General features: G+C 37.1%; 1 protein-coding gene across 3 annotated transcripts in view; it reads right to left on the minus strand.

The window, feature by feature from the left end:
* The window catches only part of clmna (calmin a), a 113,502-nt gene that overhangs the window by 19,448 nt on the left and 75,375 nt on the right, over positions 1-18,679 (minus strand). For all 3 annotated transcript variants that reach the window (XM_030127391.1, XM_030127392.1, XM_030127389.1), the window contains exons 2-7: positions 16,544-16,605; positions 8,646-8,741; positions 8,463-8,546; positions 6,399-6,491; positions 3,770-3,966; positions 1,697-1,890 (exon numbers count right to left, since the gene is read on the minus strand). In XM_030127391.1, coding sequence (XP_029983251.1) covers positions 1,697-1,890; positions 3,770-3,966; positions 6,399-6,491; positions 8,463-8,546; positions 8,646-8,741; positions 16,544-16,605 — 726 coding nt within the window. The remainder of the gene's footprint in view (positions 1-1,696; positions 1,891-3,769; positions 3,967-6,398; positions 6,492-8,462; positions 8,547-8,645; positions 8,742-16,543; positions 16,606-18,679) is intronic.

An 18,679-nucleotide genomic window follows, 5' to 3' on the forward strand; every position in this document is an offset into this window, starting at 1 on the left:
GACATTTTCTATAACTAATTAGTCTATGGTTGGATCTGTGAGACTCAGCAGAAAGCCTCATTTTTTCTGCCTCATTTCTGAAATTATAAAAGTGATTAAAGAAAAGTTGTTGGGGAATGTATAAAGTAAATGAATCATAGCTGAGTTTGTCTGTGTTTGAAAGATTAAGTTTGAAGACAGAAAGTGAAAAAGAACTACTGGAGCATTTAGTTTTTGTTGTTATGAAAAACTGAGCCACAATAGCTCTGCTCCACACAAACAACAAGCAGTGGAAATTATTTGAAAATGTAAAAGTTATGCTTATTTGCAGAACTTCAGGGGACTCGCCTGCAGATTACCCTGATGTAGGCTTTTTAGTGCAAGTAGTCTGCATTTCTAATCTTAGAGACTGCAACAACAATAAGCATTTACATGGGAAAGGTCGAAAGCTAGAAAAAAACATTATATTTAAAAGCTACTTTAAGCTCTCTATAACTATCTTAATAAAAATATAATATGAATAATGTGAATGAGGGCACCACTTTGAGCTATTAACTCAGATGTAAATGCATAATAATTGCATCTAATGACCTTGCTGACATTGTTAAAAACATACACTATATGCAGATATACAGTACTGAGCAAAAGTCCAAGGCCAATATTAGGTTTGTTGGTTTAGTACAGTTCTAATAACCACACATAAGCATTTGTCAGTCTGTGTATTAAGATACAATCTGGACTTTGGCAGATGGATATGTGATGTCATGTTTTTCCTTAAAACTAAAAAGATTAAATACACATTGAATGGATCAATGGGGAAGTTTAATGTGGTATGGCATCCTTTTATTTCTTAGGTAGAACAGCTGACAATGCACCTTGGCTCTGGATGAAGTATGCTGTGTACAAAGTGATTGGGTAATTACATAGTGGAACCCTTTAATTTTAATTAATCGATTAATTAATTAATTTGTCTTTTGTGGCGTCTTATACCTCTGTTATATGTCTCATTGTTTGTCTTACTTTTTGTATGTTTGAAAGACTTACAATCTGGACTCATGTGAGGTATGAACAGCACTAAAAACAACAGTTTCAGGGTAAAACCAGCTTCTGTAAACCAAAGTGGTCATATTTAGTGTGACCTACCTTTGCATTTAACACATCATTAACCCTTTTGTTCAGACAATATGAGCTTTATCACATTAATTTTCTGCTGTTTTATGCCAGGGTTCATTTAATACATGTCAGATGTTTCTGACTAAATAATGACTTTAACCTTTACAACCCATTTAGTTCAGTTTATTGTGTGAATTTTAAAGCTGAGCACACATTTCCTGTATTTTCTTGTATCTGAAGAAAAGAAAATGAGAAATAAATATGTATGATCATTTCAAACCTGCAACAACAACAAAACTAAAGGTGGATTGAGACTTCTGCTCAGTACTGTTTATAGTAAAAGTAAAACTTTAAGTAGTTTCATGTGAATTCCTTTCACGTTTTTACCCTCAAGCTCAGACTCTAAAGCAGTGGAAACAATTTGATGTTAGTGATTGTTATTACTAAGGCTTTACATTACATAAAAAGTCACTTATTACTTCAGGGGAAATACAACACAGACTAATGAATTCACAGGATCTTAAGTAGAGAAAAAGCCCCTCTGCTAAATGTAATTGATTGATGAAGTTAGATAAATCTATTGTATATATAGAAGTCGTGTTACCCTCAGGCTCCAGCAGACGTGGGATACCCAGGCTGTAGTGGGCTATCCTGAAGGCATCCTCCAGATTCTCTCTGGGGCTCCTGAGCAGGGCCTTCCTCATGTCCACCAGACTTGAATCGATGGACTTAATCACAGCCAGAAATGCCAGACCACTCGTCCAGCTCTTCCCGAAGTCCTGCACTGCTACGCCATACCTACGACACAACACGTTCAATCAATCAACCAATCAATCAATGATTCCAACAGGTTTCTACAAGTTCAATTTGAGGCTTTTTAAAACCTTCTGAAGACTACTTAGATCACAGCCATACCGACAAAAATATGTGACTCCTAGATTTTGTGTGTGTGTAGAGTATGATGGTGTGCTTCACTAAAACTGCTTGATTGTGGAAGTACATACTGTGCCGTTCCTTACATGATCACAAAACACAGATCCCTCTACAATAACAAAGAACGTAACGTGCTGTGGACTTTTAACACCCCTCAGCCAAAAATAGTTCAAGATTCTGTGTTGAAAGTTACTGCCCTATAATTTCGATTAGATTGTCTTTGTGTAAAACTTATTACATACATATTTATATTTGAAAGTACAGTCTACTCTCATTATACCGCCAACTTCCGTTCCCGGCCAAATTGGCGGTATAGCGAAAATGGCGTTACAACGGGTTGCGTCCATAATGTGCATGTCTTTACTATATGATGTCTATGCTGCCTCCGTTAACCCGTTCTAATTGCGTTTCTAAATAAATCTTGATTCTGTTATGTTGTAAGGGATCATTTAAAGTGGGGAAACATTTTAAGCATTATTTTACCGTGTCAGGAAATGACACCCCATCATCTTGAGGCTTTGGCTTAATCCCACGTCCTCTTCCCGACATCCTGACCTACTGAGTGTTCTGCGATAAATGAACGGTGGCCGTTCCGTAGACCTACTCGTAGCTTGTCGCGATCAGCGTCTGGTGCGTTTGTTTCAGTGCATTGTTAAAATTTATGTGTACTCGATGGCAATCACGCTGGCGGTATAACGGTCAGGAAATCAATGGTATAAGCGTTGTTTGTACATGGAACTGGGTTGGCGGATGGCGATAGGCGGAAATGGCGGTATAACGGCGGGCGGTTTAACGAGAGTAGACTGTACTCAGATATTATAACTGCACAAGGCCATTTGACCTTGAAAAAATAGGTCAAGGTCACTGATTTTCAATAGGCTTCTGCTCTATGCCAAGATGTGTCCACAGTATCAATTTGGTGCAGATATGTCAGTACATTCTTCAGATAATGTGATTACATCACTGAATGGACAGACAGACAAACGGACAGCTATTTTGGCCAAGGGGTAATAACGTTAAAATGATAAAGTGAACACCATAAAACAAATCAAGTTAAAAGTCAGTGTCTGAGCTCTGCTCTCTTCTCCAAAATCTCCTTATCAATGAGCTCAATCTCTTGCACACTGAGCTTCAAACATGTTCCCCTTCACTCGTATCAACCAGGTGGAGAATGATCATTTCTTCAACCAGGTATTATTAAATATGCACTTCCACATTTTTACTTTTTGCTTACGAGCCGTCCCTTTAACTTCCCAAAGTCAGCTTTCTCAACTACAGGTGTGTTGAACTGAATGTTTCTCACCGGGGGCTGCAAAGTTAGTGATAATTGATTCCTAATTTCAGTATAAAGTGTCGGGTTGGAACGGGTGGATCTGAGTCGATTAATGTTACTTTCTTTGCAGCTTCAACACATTTAAACACAATACAGCAAACAAGTTCATGGCAACATAACCAAAGACCTACCATAACAAATTTAAAACCTTTTATAGACTTTTTTAAGGTATTAAATGCAGATTTGTAAATTCAAGACTTTTAACAGTTTTTAAGACCCCATGGGAACCCTGTCAATCAATCAATCAATTTTTATTTATATAGCATATCATAGCAAAAGTTATGTTATGACATTTAAATTTAGAGCTGGTCTAAACCAGACCCTTAAAGCCAAAGTTCAACGATCAGGAGAATCTGACGAGACACTCCCGTTTCCCATCATCCCCTTTAGAAAACGGTCGATCACACTCACTTGCGTGTCCTCCTCTGAACCCACTGCAGAAGCTTCTTGATGGCCTTGCTGTGTTCCCGCATGGGGTTGGATGTCGACTGCCTCTCGTCGGACGGTGTGCTGGAGAAAGAGGCGTCGGAGTCGGAGCTGGTGGGGATGGACGACAGGCTGGAACATGACGGGAACTGACTTCTGATGTTCCCAGTCAGCTCTTTAATCTGGACGCAGACGCGAAAAGTTCAAGTGTTTTGTCGATCGAAATCTCACAAGAAAATCCTAATGAAACTTGCTACGGGTAAAAAAAAAAAAACCAACACTTTCATGCATGAATTATTATAAAACTAACTGTGATTATTTCCTCCAAAAAAGACTTAAATGTGTCTGATTGGATTAATGAGTGAGAAACATAAATTACAACCGATTTGTAGCTTAAACACAACTTCAATCACACACTACTGACAAATGTAAAAAATATTTGGGAAAAATGGGATATTTATGTTAATCAAAGAAATCCTGTAACCCTTTATGATCTTCTACTTAAATATGCATATTTGAACTTTTTTGCCAAAGTTGTCCTGAACCTGTCTGTATTTTATTTGTCTAAAGGTTGAACCTAGATCTAACTGTTGTGGTCTGTTTTTTCTTTATTTGTTTGTTCTGTATACTGTAAAATTTGTAATAAAAAAAAAACAAAAAAAAAAAACAATGCCCCCAAAAACCACAACTTTAAATCATAAACATGTTTTTTAACATAGCGTCCAAAAGCCTCTCCCTATAAAGCTACCAAATGATTGATTTACGACAACTTAATGTAAAATGTAACTGTGGTGGATATATATCAATAACTATTTAGACAATTCATGTAGTAATTTTGGCTTTGTAGTACAATACTACTACTATCTAGACCAGGGGTGTCAAACTCATTTTAGTTCAGGGGCCACATTAAGCCCAAATTGATCTCAAGTGGGCAGAACCAGTAAAATAATAGCATAATAACCTGTAAATAATGATGACTCCAAATTTCTCTCTTTGTTTTAGTGGAAATAAAATAAAATTATAAAAAATATGTACATTTACAAACTATTCAAACAAAAATGACGTGAATAACCTGAAAAAACTGAAATTTCTTGAGAAAAATAAGTGCAATTTTAACAATATCACACCTCAAATTACCATTTATACATTCATATTACAGATTGGATCTACAAAGGCACAAAATATTTAATAACAAGAAGAATAGTGTTAAAATTTCCCTTTCAAAATGTCAGGTTTTTCACATTTTATTGTTAAAAGAAAGTTTGTAAATGTTAATATTTTCATAATTTAATGTAAGTTTTTACACTAAAACAACGACAAAAATTTGGAGTTGTCATTATTTATAGGTGTAATGTAATATTATGTTTTTCGCATTAAACTAAGAAAATTTGGAGTCATTATTTATAGGTTATTATGCAATTATTTTAGTTGAGATCATGTTTTTCTGTATGTGGAACCTGAACTAAAACGAGTTCGACATCCTTGATTGTTAATATCTGAAGTGTAATTTTTGTGCTTTGCAAATTCATCCCGCGGGCCAGACTCGAACCTTTGGCGGGCCGGTTTTGGCCCCCGGGCCACATGTTTGACACCCCTGATCTAGACCAAAAATTACTAATTAGGGGTAATTATTGCAAATTTTAGATTAAATCCTGCAATAAATTTAGAATTTGGTGTAAAATTGGTGTCAAAGTTATAAAAAATGAATAATGCGACAGGATAAGGATGATCTTATTAATAACAACACTGGAGCATACTGTAGAGACATGATAATCCACTACATTCTTTTTCTTTTGAGGTTTGTATTTCTTTCTTTTTTTTGTTTTCCCATCTGTATGTCCATATCTGCTACATGAAACAATAAAGAAGCAAGTGTTAAAAAAAATTAGTTACACTTACGGTTCTTTGCATTGGGCCTAACAACACCCTGCATTAAAGTCACTGTAAACCACAATCATTTGAGACTTAATGCTTTAACATTTATCAAAATATGGATGCTGCAAAGTCCTAACTTACAAACAAAATACATCAAAAATCTATATTTTTAGTATGTCCACCATTGTGAGTCCTTCAACTTTAAATATGAAATTTTGCTGAATATTTCAAGTTTTCTCCACAATAACTGTCATAAACTCTGTGGTTCAGGTCTGTTTTCAGCTGACAGAACAGCGGATAAAAGATCTTTCCCTAAAACATAAGACTCCAGGATCAAAAATCTGAAGTGAAAAGTCTAGAACAGATTACTGTAACAACATGTTGGTCATCGACCCTATGTCCCAGCAGACTGATACAGAGCAGAACACCACAGAATGATTGGACAGTCTGTGTGAAGTACGGAGATGATGTTTTCTTTGTGGTGTCTGTCCAGAGCACTCAGCCAAAGTGGGAATTACATAAATAACTGAGCGAGAAGCACTTTGATGGGCTTTGGTGAATGGAAAGTGCATACGCTGAGAAGCAGACGCTTTCTTCTCACTCTTGACCTCATTTTTAGTTAAACGAGACGGAGGAAAAAAAGAAAGCTGAGATTGAACTTCAGAGAACAGATGAGAGCGGATGAAGAGGGTTTGAAGACGAAGATGGATCAAAAGAGGAGCTGGGGAAATGAGATTACCTGGAAGAAGAGGATGATGTTCCAGATGAGCCCCAGGATGATGGAGGAGTTTCCATCGGCAACGTCAGCAGCATCAATGCTCACCAGTTTAACCTGAGGACACACACACACACACACACATACAGACTAAATCAGGGCTGGCCAACTCATTTTAGTTCAGTTTAGTTACTTTAGTTTAGTGTTTTTATTTTTATTTAACCAGAAATATCCTATTGAGATTAAGAACCTCTTTTACAGAGGAGTCCTGGCAAAGATAGGCATCAGCAAATATTAGGCCTGTAACGGTACACAAAATTTTCGGTTCGGTACGTTTTCAGTTTTGAAAGCCACGGTTCGTTTGTTTTTTCGGTTCGGTATGGGAATAAAGAAAACCCCTCAAAATGTCTTGAATGCATTTATGAATTTTTGAACGTTTTCCCCCCAATTTTTTGAGACAATAGAATATAGAAAAACAGGAATAATGTAATTCTGTTGCTATAAATCAAACAGAAAATAAAATAAATAAAATATTACTAAATGTATTTTAAACGTTAGTATTGCATTTTTCCCTGAAAAATTTTTTGTTGTTTTGAACAAACAACAAAAATCAAATCACAGTTCTGTCAGTTCACATTCTGCATTAAAATAAAAATATTCCACATGAAGTACAACATTAACAAGAGGGCAAACTCATATTCTCTTTTTAACAAACTGAAGAGCAACACTGACAAAATTAACCAAATTATTTATTTTAGGGCAGCTAACAAACTGTTTACACCACTATGTGTATTTGTGTCTGTGTGTGCAGGGTGCAATTTGTCCAAAACACGGGGGGGTGGGGGTATGTATGTATTTATTTATTTATTATTTGTCGAAGCTGGGGAGGGGGGGGGGCACTTATATACTTGGAGGTGTGGTCCATAACTAACACTGGCGTGAAACAAAAGTGAAACTTTACATATTTTCAACGTCCAACTGTCAGGTTCTATTCCTCTATTATACAGCGTGTGTGTGTGTGTGTGTGTGTGTGTGTGAGAGAGAGAGACAGACAGACAGAGCTAGTGTAAGTGTTTTAGAACTACCATAGTTCATAGGGGCCAAACAACGTTCGTCTTATCAGCGTCTCTTTCCTTGTTGTTGTCTTTCAGTGGGACCTGAACTGATCCACACTGGACTGTAATGATGGCGGAGGGTCTTCAGTCTTTTCCTTCAAGGTTGACATCATATTTGTTGTTTTTTTTTTAACCTTATAACAGCTGCTATTTCATATTTCGGGTCAATGTGCACTCCTCCAATATGTCCGTGTGGAACTTGCGCAGATTTAAAGTTCCGCATGGAACAACGTCTTTCGTTCCTTTTTCCTCTTCTCAACATACTGTGCCATTTCAGCACAGCTGTGTACCGAACCGAACAGGTGCGTACCAAAACGGTTCGGTTCGGTACGTGTACCATTACAGACCTAATAATTAATTCATACATTCATTCAAGTGGTTCAAAAAATGGATGGATGGATATTATTGTCATGCATTTTATGTAGGAAATAGGCAATAAAGACTGCTCTGTGGCCCTAATTTTGGTAAAGGCACTTTTATGAGATTTGATATTTGATATTCCACCTAAAACAGGAATGTCAAACTCATATACAACCCAATATAATCTCAAGTGGGCTGGACCAGTAAAATAATAAAAATGAAAAACTTCAATTACATTTCGAAAATGTTTACATCTGCAAACTATTCTTTAAAAAATGTGAATACTATAAACAACCATGAACAACCTGAAATTTCTTAAGAAAAATAAATCCAATTTTAACAATATTATGCAACTTACAGATCCCAGTAGATCTACAAAATATTTAGTATCGGGTATCTGGAACTGAAAAATATAGTATTTAACTTTATGATCAAAACTTGTCAAGGCTCAGTGACACCCTTCACTGTTGATGTCTGTTGTGTAATGTTTGGCAAATTCATCCTATGGGCCAATTTCAACCCTTTGGAGGGCCGTGGGCTGCATGTTGGACACCCATGGTCTATTCAGCAAGTAGAAAGGCCTGTCTTTGTGATAACTGGTTGCTACACTTACATTTCTCTCTTCTAGAAAAGACAAGACCTTGGCGATGTTGTTGAGTCTGAAAATTCGATGGGAGGACTTCTTGAACCCATGAAGCTAAAAGATCAAAGGAAGAAAAAGAATATTCCATGTTAAAACAGCAGCAACTACTACATGTATCACCATAAATAACCTCTGAAAAAAAGTAAGTCTGACCAGTTTGCAGCCGGATAGTTCCTCCAGCAGCGCCATGAGGATGTGTCCATCCTGGATGTCCCGGAAAAGGTCATGGACCTCGACTGGAGGGTTACACTGGGGATGAGACACAGGGAGCATTAGATTTTTACAAAGTGACTCTTGAAATTATTATTTCACACACATCATACACGTTGTCAATAGCACAACTGAAATGGGCCATTGATAACCAATCATATTTTAGGTCCCATGGGCAGACAGGAAGGGGCGGGACTTCAGCTCTCTATTTTGGATTAAAAGGGTGGAACTGTGGCACAGCAAGGGAGTCATGGGTGAGCTAATGCTAAATGCTAGTTTACTGTATAAGTAAAACTGTCAACTTCATCAAACGCAGTAACATATTCATTTGATTACAAACCTACCAACTATCATATTCTATGTACTTACGATGGCTTCAGCACCGATCTGCTGCTGTTAATCACAGAATCTGTCATGGGCATTTGTCATTATTACATGTTGTATAACCCCTAATAACACTCCAGTGTGCCCCGAGTGTTGATTTACCGAGGAAAGTCTCCTGCAGTATTTGTGATTAGCAAATAATTATGGCAGGAAATTTGAGGATGGGCGGATTAAATGATTGGATATGGGCCATTAGGTGCAATGTGATGGAAGATTTTCCAGTAATCTATTTAGCAGAGAACATGAGGGGGATAATCGGGGGTCGCTGTTATGCCAACATTTCCATCGAGCAGACCTTCGAGCATGAATTCTGCACTAAACAGCTTTGTCAGTACAGAGGTTTTATCAACTCTCCCTGGAAAAAATACATTAAAATAAAACTGACAAACACATACACACACCAACTACAGGGATTCTCATGTACACTGATCTTCGAAAACATTGAAACATCTTCTAGTGACCACTGACAGGAGAAATGGTAATAATATCGATTATTTCATTCAAATGGGACCTTTCAATGGATTGGATATATTAGGCAGCATGTGAACACTGAGTCATTGAAGCTGATGTGTTGGAAGCAGAAAAATTACCAACACAAGGAACTGAGTAACTTAGACCAGGTCCATATTGTAATGGTGATGACTGGGTCAGAGCATCTTCACAACAGCAGGTTTTGTTGCGTGTTCGTGGTCTGCAGTTAACTACTGTAACAGTATCTTCTCTGCTCTGCCTAAAAAGTCCATCAGACAACTGCAGCTGATCCAGAATGCTGCTGCTCGAGTCCTCACTAAGACCAAGAGAGTGGACCACATCAGTCTCGTTCTGAGGTCTCTACACTGGCTCCCTGTTTCTCAGAGAACAGACTTTAAAATTCTCTTGCTAGCATATAAAGCACTGAATAGTTTAGGCCCAAAATCCATCAGAGACCTTCTAGTCCAGTATGAACCATCCAGACCACTCAGGTGGTCTGGTGCTGGTCTGCTCTGTGTTCCCAAAGTCACAACTAAACATGGAGAATCAGCGTTCAGTTTCTATGCTCCGTTTATCTGGAACAAACTACCAGAAAATATCAGGTCTGCTGAGTCTGAATTTTTTTAAGTCAGGGTTAAAGACTCACCTGTTCACTGCTGCTTTTGACTAAAAGGCTTTTTACTTTTTAAATTTTATATTCTCTTTCAAAACTCTGCACTGCAACTCTTATTTTAATGTGTGTTTTTATATTTTTGGGTTTTATGTGTTGTTTTCTTACTTGCTGTTTTTAATCACGTTTTACAAGTTTCTTTTATAATGTTTTAAATGTGTTTCTTTTTCCCTTGTCGTTGTATTTCAATGTCCTGTGTGAGGCACCTTGAATTGCCTTGTTGCTGAAATGTGCTATACAAATAAACTTGCCTTGCCTTGCCTTGCAGTGGTTAGTACCAACCATTAATGGACTAAGGAAGGACATCACAATCCCAGGACCATTGATCATCTGTGGGAGGTGTTGGACAAATAAACCCGATCCATGGAAGTCCACCTCTACTTCCAGGACTTCAGGGATCTGCTGCTAACGTCTTGGTTCAGATATCACACACACCTTCAGAGGTCTGGTGGAGTCTGGGCCTCAGGTCAGGGAAACTAAACTATAACTAAAACCACGCAATATTAGACAATATTAGATAAAGTTCTGATCCCATAGATGCTTCACTGGTTGAGATGAGGTTGTTTTTTTAGATACGTTGGTAGGTTTGAGAACATAACAAGACCAGGAGATGATCTGACCCAGTGATTTAACATCACAATTTCACCCTTGTCAAAGTTGCTCAGATCCATACTCTGCCATTTTTGCTGTTTCTAAAACATTGACTTCAAGGTCCAAATGGTCACTTTTTATCTAATATATCCACCTACTGACCATTGCAATGAGATCAGCAAAATCAATACCAATTTATCTGTCAATGTCAGAACCATATTGTGCATACTATATATTATAATATCATTGCATAATAAGCTACTTATCATTATTACTACTACTTTGCCACCTGTTTCTACTAGGACTTTCCAATGTGCAACTGCAGTTCTTCACTGTTTTCTGTAATTATTGTTTTGCTATTTTCTTGTGCTATTTCTTGTGTGCACACTCGGTGTTTACGCTACTATTGGAACCTCAATTTCCAGAGGGCTCTACCCAAAGGATCAATAATGTTCCATCTAATCTAAGAATGTCAGTGTATTCAGATGAGAGAAGTGACAACCATACACATTTTGCTTCCCAAAAAAAAAAAAAAAATCAGTCAGCGGCAACAAGATATTAGAGGCCTTCATTTGTGAACTTCTCCAAACATGCAGAATGGTGGCAGAAGTGGAGGAGAGTGGCTGGAACTTTCCAAGATGACAGAAGACAAATGTATGATTGTCAATTACTGGGTCAGACATTTGACGGTGGGCCAAACAGTGAGTAAGAGAAGACAGGCTTATTGTGCGAGACAAAACAAAAGGCTGCATCAGACATTCAGACTCATCTCGCCCTGACTAACCCGAAGAGGATCAGGAGGGAAGCCAGAGTCCACAGGAACACCCACAGTGTCAGTGTGAACTCAGAGATGAAAGGTCAGAGTTCACGGCATCTGAATGTGCAGTTACAACTGTTGTAGTCTGATCCAAGGACTGGATTTCAGACAGAAGACTGGGATTTAACCCCTAAACAAAATCAGATTTAGGTAGGTTTAGTTTGTAAGAAGTCACCTTGAATCTATGATAATGTTATTTTTCATATAGTATTTTTCTGTTTTATTTTGTTTTGATTTTTATAATTCTACATTTTATACTTTAGACGCAAACTTACATTGAGCAAGAGAAAAGGAGTAATATAGTGATAAAAGCTAGAATTTTCAAGATTAATGTTGGAATTAGTTGATTTTAGTCCTGCTAATAAAATGGTAAATTTATGAGAATGAACTCAGATTTACAAGATCATAAAATCTGAAATTCGCAATTTTTTCTTGTAATTAATATTTTTTCTAAGTGAATGGTTAGTTTCCACACACTTCCCTTACACCACCTTCAGTTCTAATATACTGTTGTACTGATAAAATAAAGACAAATGAAATCAATTAATTTATTTTCACAATTATGAGTTGGAGATACTTCATATGAAATCATATGATTTACACCAATCAGCCATAACATTGTAGCCACTGACAGACAAAGTGGTATTAATTTTGATTATCTCATTCCAATGGGACCTGAAGAAGAAGATAAAATGCAGTACAGCAGATATATTGAACAGTACTCTATGCCTCATACAGTTCAATTTCCGACTGTCAGAATACGGCGTACGGTCAATGCATGGAAAAATAGGACCTAGGGTCCTGTAGTCCAACGGCATATTTAAAGACATTAATTGACCTTTCAAGGTCACTCAGCGTCAAAGGTCATGGCACCAAATGAAAGCCCATATGTGACTTCCTATCTTTTGCCAATAGTAATTATATCAATATCTTAAACTGTTTTCAACTTATAGCACTTTGAAATGTGCCCCATTATAAACCCGTGGAGATTTTTACAAATTAAAAATTCAGAAAAAAAAGTCAAAAATCAATATTTCTCAATTCTTTCAACAAACATGGTAGACCTTGCCCCAAGCAACCTCTGCTTTGAATTTCAATTGATTCTGGATGGCGGTTTTGGAGAAGAAGATTCTTGAAAAATTGTTTACAGACAGACGACAACTGAAAACAATACTCCATCGGACCCTTGGGCCGCTGGACTAAAAATAAACTAAAACTGGCATGGGTAAACGGGTTTGGTTTATACTCCTACTGGGATTCAAGCCCTGGTTTCCTACAGAGCAGTCTGTATCATGACCTTCTGAGCTATCCCACCGCTGATAAATGTGGTCATAATAATACATAATGAGCTGTCCGATTATGTATGTATTTATATATAGTGGTGGTAGATTATTTTGGTCATTTGGTATTTCGGTCATTTTAAAAGTAGTTCACAAGCTGAAAAAGTGTGGGTCAAACCCCGCTGTAGGCTGTAGAATTCTAGGATCTGTTTAGAAGAGATCATGGTTTAGATGAGCGGTGCACTGATGTTGATGTGCTGAGACACTAGAATCATAGAAGGCGTTATGACATGACACCTGACAATCTCATGTAGCCAATTAAGGTGAGTCTTTGGGTTGTCTTACCCTTATTCAACTTCATAGCTTATTTCTTTTATCGGGAGATGAAACTGAGGGGTTTTTTTTACATTGAGGGAGAGGGAGCTGAACTCTGGTGGGGTTTGTTGTGGACCTAAGCATGCAGAGCTGAGTGCACTGCAATCCAATTTAACCTAAGTACATCATAAATATTCAGATTAGAGCTGTACAATATATCGTTTGAGTATTGTCATCATAATGTACGTTTGTGCTATAGTCACATTGCAGGTCCTGCGACGTAGGAGGCAAACAAACTCAATGCATTCTCATCTAATTTCAAGGGTACCTGACACACGCTGCATGCAGTAATCCACCAATCACAATCATTCTTAATCAGTTTGGAGTGAGTCGCTGGTAACAACATTAAAAAATGAGCAACGAACCAGAGAAAATCACTGTAAATGAAGGCTTGGTGCCAAAAAGAAAAGCAACATCAGTTATCTGGAATCATTTTGGCTACAAGAAGGATGACACTCAAACATGTGTTCTGCATCAACATTGCCTTAATGCACCTGTTGCCACAATGAGAGGTAACACAACTAATTCATTTGACCATTTATGTCGGCACCACACAGCTATTATATACTGAGTATTTTTTCATATCGCAATATACAGGGTGTCCCATAAGTCTCCATACATAGGAGACATAATACATATGGTTCTAACATGTATTTCTTTATATTTCTTCTTTATAGTTCTTCAGCAGTGGAGGACACGCATTGAAATGTGTTCCCGACAAAATGGCAGTCATATAGAGCATATTATATAAATAAAAATGGTTTATGTCAAGAAACGTTTATTTTACCTATGTATGGAGACTTATGGGACACCCTGCATATCGCAGGGTTAAAAAAATTTTGCAATGTCAGCTTTTTCCAATATTGTGCAGCTGTAATTCAGACTATTTTTTGAGTAAATTCATGTGAATAAATAAATGACAGACGGATAGTGACTGATACTGAGTCAGAGGTGAATGGTAAGACATCAGTCAGGTAGTAAATGTGGGTGTTTGTGTCATCAAGTCTCTGTTTTGTCTGTTCGCTTTACTACACGACCTGGGAATCTCCAAAAACTAAAACAGCATCTGCAGTGCTTCCAACACCGGGTTGAAAAGACAGATTAAACACTATAACACAACATAAATTATGTGTTCTACAACTAAAACATATTAGTGTTGGGTATAGCCTGAGGTAGTGCAGAGTGTGGTGATATCCGTTAATGGATACGTGGAGAGGGTTTTTATTGGTGAGCTGAGGGCGTCCCTCCTCTGCTCAGATTTCCCCAGCCGGTGTTCACATGCACCACGCTCACTGGGTGTTGTAGAGAGGAAAATGAGAACTTTGGGACGTTTTGAACTGTTACATCTGCACTGTTCGCTCAGGTTAGTGCTTTGCAGCCTAATGAAAATTTGATGTTGCACACAGGCAATTCCACACACACCACATGTATAATTCACAGTGAGGTGGAGAGACTGCAACTGTTTACATCCAGCACGTGTCTCTGCAGCAGTAAAGATCACATTCACTAGGCCGAACTGGAGGTGGGGCATCATGACATACAGTATTATACATTATGTTTTGCTTCTTTTCCTTTTTTTTTTTGCATATTTTACTGTAGTTTTTGCATAATTTACAGTAGTTTTTGCATTATTTTTACAGTTGTTTTTATTCAGTCCTATTTACATTTTATATATATTATTTTATATTTTATCCTTTTATCTTTTTCATCTATCTTGTCAGCTCTGCGATGAACTGGCAACATGTCCAGGGTGTACCCCGACTTTGCCCTTAAGTAGCTGGGATAGGCTCCAAGCGACCCCCATGACCCTAGTGAGGATAAAGCGGGTTCAGAAAATGAATGAATGAATATCTTTTTCATGTTACAAAAACCAACACCTGGGTAACTGTATTTCATTCTACCATGTACCACTGGGCCCTGCGATGAACTGGCGACTTATCCAGGGTGTACCCTGCCTTCGCCCCTATGTAGCTGGGATAGGCTCCAAGCGACCCCCGTGACCCTAGTGAGGATAAAGCGGGTTCAGAAAATGAATAAATGAATGAATGTACCACTGATGGAACGAGAATAAACAGGGTGCTTGCTTTTCATACTAGGGCTGTCAAAATTAATACGGTAATGCAGATTAATCCATCATTATGATTAATCAGAGTAAAAATTTTAACACAATTAACCCATCTGCAGCGCGGAATTACTTTAAATGTCTCTGGCAACACATTTGGGGCAATTTGTCCAAGTAGAGTTACTGTCACACATGAACAAATGGGCAGTTGATCCGGTAGTGACAGGCAGCAGAACCAACCCATAAAGACGGAAGACACTAAACAGCACGTTGGCCCTCTGGATGGAAATATGAGGACAAAAAACCCCAAGATGAAACAGTTGTTTCAGGTTGTTTTGTTGAAATTGTTGAAGGTGTTTAATAAACAGGTTAAGTGCATATATATATATATTCCCTTCTTTCTTGAGTCTATTTGCTCATGCAAAATGAAATGCATTTAATATAGATAAAAAAATGAATGACATTTAATCATGATTAATGAAAAATTAATCCACAGCAACCCTGTGATTAATCTGATTAAAAAATATAATTGTTTGACAGCACTACTTTATACAAATAAAAATTCCAGACTTTTTCAAAACTGCTATTTTTTTCCCCCAGACCTTCACTTCATGCACTTTTATACTTGCGTGCCTTCTTTTCTGGTTGAGACTGTACCTGTTGTGTGTAATAGAAAAGTTAATTTTAATAAATGTATGAATGAATGAAGGCATAATTCACAATAAACTATGTTTTACTGAGAAACATTTTCAAAACATATGAAAGTGCATGGATATCACAAACAAGTTTCACTGGAATCAATCCAATACCGACCAGTTAGCAAAATATTATTTCTTATCTTATAAAATGATGTGCCTTTGTACATACTCCAAAATTCAGAATAAATATGAGAGAAACTTTTTTTCCATACTCTATTAAGACTTTCACACAAAATTCCAGATTTTTCAAGGTCTACAAAACAACGTTTCAAAATTCCATACTTTTTAAGGCTTTCAAGACCTGCAAGTCTGAGGACACGATCAGCGGTAAACACCAAGCTGTCCTGGGTTTCGGGTGGAGTGGTAATAAAATAAACTGCCCAGCCAGGTAGTCAATTACAGCTCACTGTGCAGCACTGTAATAACTGAGTGTGGAAACCATGATTACTGCCTCCGCCTGCACAGCCACCACTTCATGAAGCAATGAACTAACCTTTTCCAAATGTAGATTCATCCATCTGGTGAAGGTCCTCTTCTGAACCACTTCTCTTTCAACTGCAACAGAGGAAGAGAAAAGATTATTAGATATGTGGAAACAAAAGAGTCTCAAAGACGCTCAGGTAACAGAGCTCACACAATGATCAGATAAGGAAAGTAGTTAAGGAAGTCATTCTGCTCTCCTTTATGTTGTTTGTAACAGAATGCACTTGAGCTAAATAAGCATTTCCTGTAATTGTATTGGATTAAGGGGAGCACAATGCAATATCATCAGACTCCACGCATTCATACAAAGCAGTTGAACCAAAAAGTGCTCATCTGTACAATACGGAAAGAGACGGTTGGCACTAGAACTGCACAATTTGATGAAAACTCTTATTGCAGTTGTAGCTGGCAAATATTATAAGTGCAGTTTTGACTTTTGAATACATTTGCTTGGTTATCAGAAAAAATGCATAGACTATTAATTTTTCAGTCTGCTTTTGTGTTGTTTTTTAAAAAGGTAAAAGTCAAGTTTACTTATATAGCACGTTCAAAACAACATAAAATGCCTTAAGTGCTGTACAAAGTCGTAGATACAAATACAAGATATGCTAAAACTGATAAAAACAGATACACAGTCATAGGATAAACACCCACACTAATACACACTTTACCTAGCATTCACATTAGCATTAGCCTAAGCCCTGATAAAAACAAATACACAGCAATAGGATAAATACACACAGTACCTAGCATTGACATTAGCATTAGCCCTAATAAAAACAGATACACAGAAATGAGATAGTCATCCTAATATACTCAGTACCTAGCATTAACATTAGCATTAGCCTTAGCCCTGATAAAAACAGATACACAGAAATAGGATAAATACCCATCTAATAAAAACAGATACACAGAAATAAGATAAATAGTCATCCTAATACACACAGTACCTAGCATTAACATTAGCATTAGTCTTAGCGCTGATAAAAACAGATACACAGTAATAGGATAAATACCCATCTAATAAACACAGTACCTAGCATTAATATTAGCATTAGCCCTGTTAAAAACAGATAGACAGTAATAGGATAAATACCCACACTAATGCACACAGTACCTAGCATTAACATTAGCATTAGCCTAAGTCCTGATAAAAACAAATACACAGAAATAAAAAGCGTCTGCCAAATGCATAAACATAAAATAGGATAAATACTCACACTAAAAAACACAGTACCTAGCATAAACATTAGCATTAGCCCTGATAAAAACAGATACACAGTAATAGGATAAATATCCATCTAATACACACAGTACCTAGCATTGACATTAGCATTAGCCCTGATAAAAACAGATACACAGTAATAGGATAAATATCCATCTAATACACACAGTACCTAGCATTAACATTAGCATTTGTCTGAGCCCTGATTAAAAATGGGTACACAGTAATAGGATAAATACCCATCTAATACACACAGTACCTAGCATTGACATTAGCATTAGCCCTAATAAGAACAGATACACAGAAATAAGATGAATAGTCATCCTAATACACACAGTACCTAGCATTAACATTAGCATTAGCCTTAGCCCTGATAAAAACAGATACACAGTAATAGGATAAATACCCATCTAATAAACACAGTACCTAGCATTAAGATTAGCGTTAGCCTTAGCCCTGATTAAAAACGGGTAGACAGTAATAGGATAAATACCCATCTAATACACACAGTACCTAGCACTGACATTAGCATTAGCCTTACCCCTGATAAAAACAGATACACAGTAATAGGATAAATACCCATCCTAATAAACACAGTACCTAGCATTAACATTAGCATCTGCTATTAGCACATTAGGAGTGTGAGCTACTATTGAAGGCGCTGAGGAACCTGCACAGAAAATAGGTAAACTCAACACAGAACTGAGAGTCAAACCTGTACTTTTCTCGCTGTGAGGTGGAAGTATAAAATGCAGACACCTTATACCACTCTATTGGGATTAGCAAATGAGTTAACTTAAAAACTTAAATTAAAAAATACCAAAAAGTTGAAATTTTCAACTTTCACCTTATACACTGTCACTAAATCAAATATATCATCATAAAAAAACTGTGTATTTTTTTTTTCCATTTCTGGACATA

Source organism: Sphaeramia orbicularis, chromosome 22 (assembly GCF_902148855.1).
Source record: "Sphaeramia orbicularis chromosome 22, fSphaOr1.1, whole genome shotgun sequence".
Taxonomy (NCBI): domain Eukaryota; kingdom Metazoa; phylum Chordata; class Actinopteri; order Kurtiformes; family Apogonidae; genus Sphaeramia; species Sphaeramia orbicularis.